The sequence below is a fragment of the Charadrius vociferus genome, unplaced genomic scaffold (genome assembly GCF_000708025.1).
Source record: "Charadrius vociferus isolate BGI_N301 unplaced genomic scaffold, ASM70802v2 scaffold78, whole genome shotgun sequence".
Taxonomy (NCBI): Eukaryota; Metazoa; Chordata; class Aves; order Charadriiformes; family Charadriidae; genus Charadrius; species Charadrius vociferus.
The window spans coordinates 696,801-699,450 of NW_009649927.1; the positions used below are offsets into that span (position 1 = coordinate 696,801).

At 58.3% G+C, this 2,650-nt stretch overlaps 1 protein-coding gene across 2 annotated transcripts; it reads left to right on the forward strand.

Moving 5' to 3' along the window:
• The first annotated feature begins 6 nt into the window (after positions 1 to 6).
• Positions 7 to 2,281, forward strand: ACTA1 (actin, alpha 1, skeletal muscle). 2 transcript variants are annotated; one of them, XM_009891139.1, is made up of 6 exons: positions 7 to 197; positions 373 to 697; positions 840 to 1,001; positions 1,221 to 1,412; positions 1,536 to 1,717; positions 1,864 to 2,281. In XM_009891139.1, exons 1-6 carry the CDS (start codon positions 69 to 71, stop codon positions 2,005 to 2,007), a joined length of 1,134 nt encoding a protein of 377 aa, XP_009889441.1. In that variant the 5' UTR covers positions 7 to 68; the 3' UTR covers positions 2,008 to 2,281. The 2 variants fall into 2 exon arrangements, with proteins under 2 accessions (XP_009889441.1, XP_009889442.1); XM_009891140.1 differs by having other exon boundaries at positions 61 to 197; positions 502 to 697.
• The last annotated feature ends 369 nt before the right edge of the window (positions 2,282 to 2,650 follow it).

Sequence of the window (2,650 nt, forward strand, 5' to 3'; positions counted from 1 at the left end):
CCCCGCGGCTGCCGGGCGGCCGTGAGGCTCAGCCCGTGCCCCTGTGCCCCCCGCAGACAGCCAACACCATGTGCGACGAGGACGAGACCACCGCGCTCGTGTGCGACAACGGCTCCGGCCTGGTGAAGGCCGGCTTCGCCGGGGATGACGCCCCCAGGGCCGTGTTCCCCTCCATCGTGGGCCGTCCCCGTCACCAGGTACGGCACAGTCCCCCTCCCAGCATCCTCACCCCCAGGCCCTGCCACAGCGATGGCCGCCGGTCCCCGCCGCCTCCCAGCCCTCTGTGTGGAGGGGGTACGCCTGGACCGCCGGGGAGCCCCATGCTGCTGCCCGTGGAGAGGTTGCTGAGCCCCCCCCTTTCCTCCCCTGCAGGGCGTCATGGTGGGTATGGGTCAGAAGGACTCCTACGTAGGAGATGAAGCCCAGAGCAAGAGAGGTATCCTGACCCTGAAGTACCCCATTGAGCATGGCATCATCACGAACTGGGACGACATGGAGAAGATCTGGCACCACACCTTCTACAATGAGCTGCGTGTGGCCCCTGAGGAGCACCCCACCCTGCTCACTGAGGCCCCCCTTAACCCCAAAGCCAACCGTGAAAAGATGACCCAAATCATGTTTGAGACCTTCAACGTCCCTGCCATGTATGTGGCCATCCAGGCTGTGCTGTCCCTCTATGCCTCTGGCCGTACCACTGGTGAGTTGCAAGTGTCCTGCTGGCCCCTGTTCCCCAAGCAAGGACACCCAGGATGGGTCCCCTACAGCTGGCAAGTGCTCTGCCCCTCAGGGCAGGATCCTTCATGGGCTGCGTCTCAGGCGGCGGCTTCTTGTTTCCCCAGGTATCGTGCTGGACTCCGGCGATGGTGTGACACACAATGTCCCCATCTATGAAGGGTATGCCCTGCCCCATGCCATCATGCGCTTGGATCTGGCCGGCCGTGACCTCACTGACTACCTGATGAAGATCCTGACTGAGCGTGGCTATTCCTTTGTCACCACAGGTAAGCACTATTCCCTCCTTCATGATGTCCCCCTGGCTTCCAAGCCTTGCACCTCCAGGGATGCTGCAGCCTCTTGCCCCATTGCAAGCCCCGTGAGCACTCTCTGTTGGGAGCTTGCCTGTGGTTGGGGGTCTGGAGTCCCAGCAGACCTACAGAGGAGATGCAGGCATTCCCTGTTCCTCCTTTGCAATCGCTGATGCCTTTGGTCTCCCCTCACAGCTGAACGTGAGATTGTCCGTGACATCAAGGAGAAGCTGTGCTATGTGGCACTGGACTTTGAGAATGAGATGGCCACTGCTGCCTCTTCCTCCTCCCTCGAAAAGAGCTACGAGCTGCCTGATGGGCAGGTCATCACCATCGGCAATGAACGTTTCCGCTGCCCAGAAACCCTCTTCCAGCCTTCCTTCATTGGTGTGTGTGCCCCCTTCCCTCTCTTCCCCCCCCACCAGCTCTCCCCTCTCTCCTGAGTCCTCCCACAGAGCTCTCCCTGGGCACTCACCTTGTTCCTGCTTTTCTCCCCTTCCCTGCCCACAGGAATGGAGTCCGCAGGGATCCATGAGACCACCTACAACAGTATCATGAAGTGCGACATTGACATCAGGAAGGACCTGTACGCCAACAATGTCATGTCTGGGGGTACCACCATGTACCCAGGTATTGCTGACCGCATGCAAAAGGAGATCACAGCCCTGGCCCCCAGCACGATGAAGATCAAGGTAAGGCTGGAGCGTGAAGGATTCGGGCGCAGGAGCAGCCGCCTTTTGCCCTCCTGCAAACAGCACGCAGGGCTGTGCGCGCCCCTGTGGCCGCCATCCGCAGCAGCTGCTTGTTTACTGATCTTGGCTCTCTTGGCTTTTTCTAGATCATCGCCCCACCTGAGCGTAAGTACTCTGTCTGGATCGGTGGCTCTATCCTGGCCTCCCTGTCCACCTTCCAGCAGATGTGGATCACAAAGCAGGAGTACGATGAAGCCGGCCCATCCATTGTCCACCGTAAATGCTTCTAAACATGTTTACATGATCACTCTGCCAACCATGCTCAGGATGACAACCTTCTAGGTTGCAGGCTGCCGAGGACCTGCAACAGCCATGTAACTTTCTATTTTGTAACGATTTCTGGTTACTGTTGCTGCAAAGCTCCATGTGACACAGTGTATGTAAAGTGTACATAAATTAATTTATTTTACCTCGTTTTGTTTGTTTTTAAAACCAACGCCCTGTGGAAGGAAACAAAAAACTTCAAGAAGCATTAAATCATCAGTCATTCTGTCACACCCCTAATGCGGTTGTTTCTGTCATCATTTGCTTGGGTTCTTCCATCACTTGCTGACGTAGTGCGTCGTTTTAACAGCGAGGGCGGTGGGTGATGGGGCTGGAGCTCCCCAGAACGGAGGAGGACCGGGGAGGGGGCAGGACCCCAGCCTGAGGAGCCAGCCCTGCTTCGCTCGCTTGGGTTGCGGAGAGCTCAGCCGTGCTGAGAGGGGCCGGGGGGGCGGCTGGGTGTTGCGTCATGCTGCTCTCCCCTCTGCAACGCGCCCCTCCTAGACCCAGGGGGGGAAAGGGTTACACAGAGACTTGGCTTGCAAAGGATTTTATTTGGCTCAGCCTGCCAAGAAGTAGCCCTGGCATGCTCCTGCGGCTCCAAGCCGT

Bases quoted from the DNA above. Each gene is read 5' to 3' on its own strand.
- ACTA1 (XM_009891139.1), top strand. From the start codon at position 69: ATGTGCGACGAGGACGAGACCACCGCGCTCGTGTGCGACAACGGCTCC. The intron at 698-839 runs GTGAGTTGCAAG...TTGTTTCCCCAG, and splicing joins TGCCTCTGGCCGTACCACTG to GTATCGTGCTGGACTCCGGC. The intron at 1,002-1,220 runs GTAAGCACTATT...CTCCCCTCACAG, and splicing joins CTATTCCTTTGTCACCACAG to CTGAACGTGAGATTGTCCGT.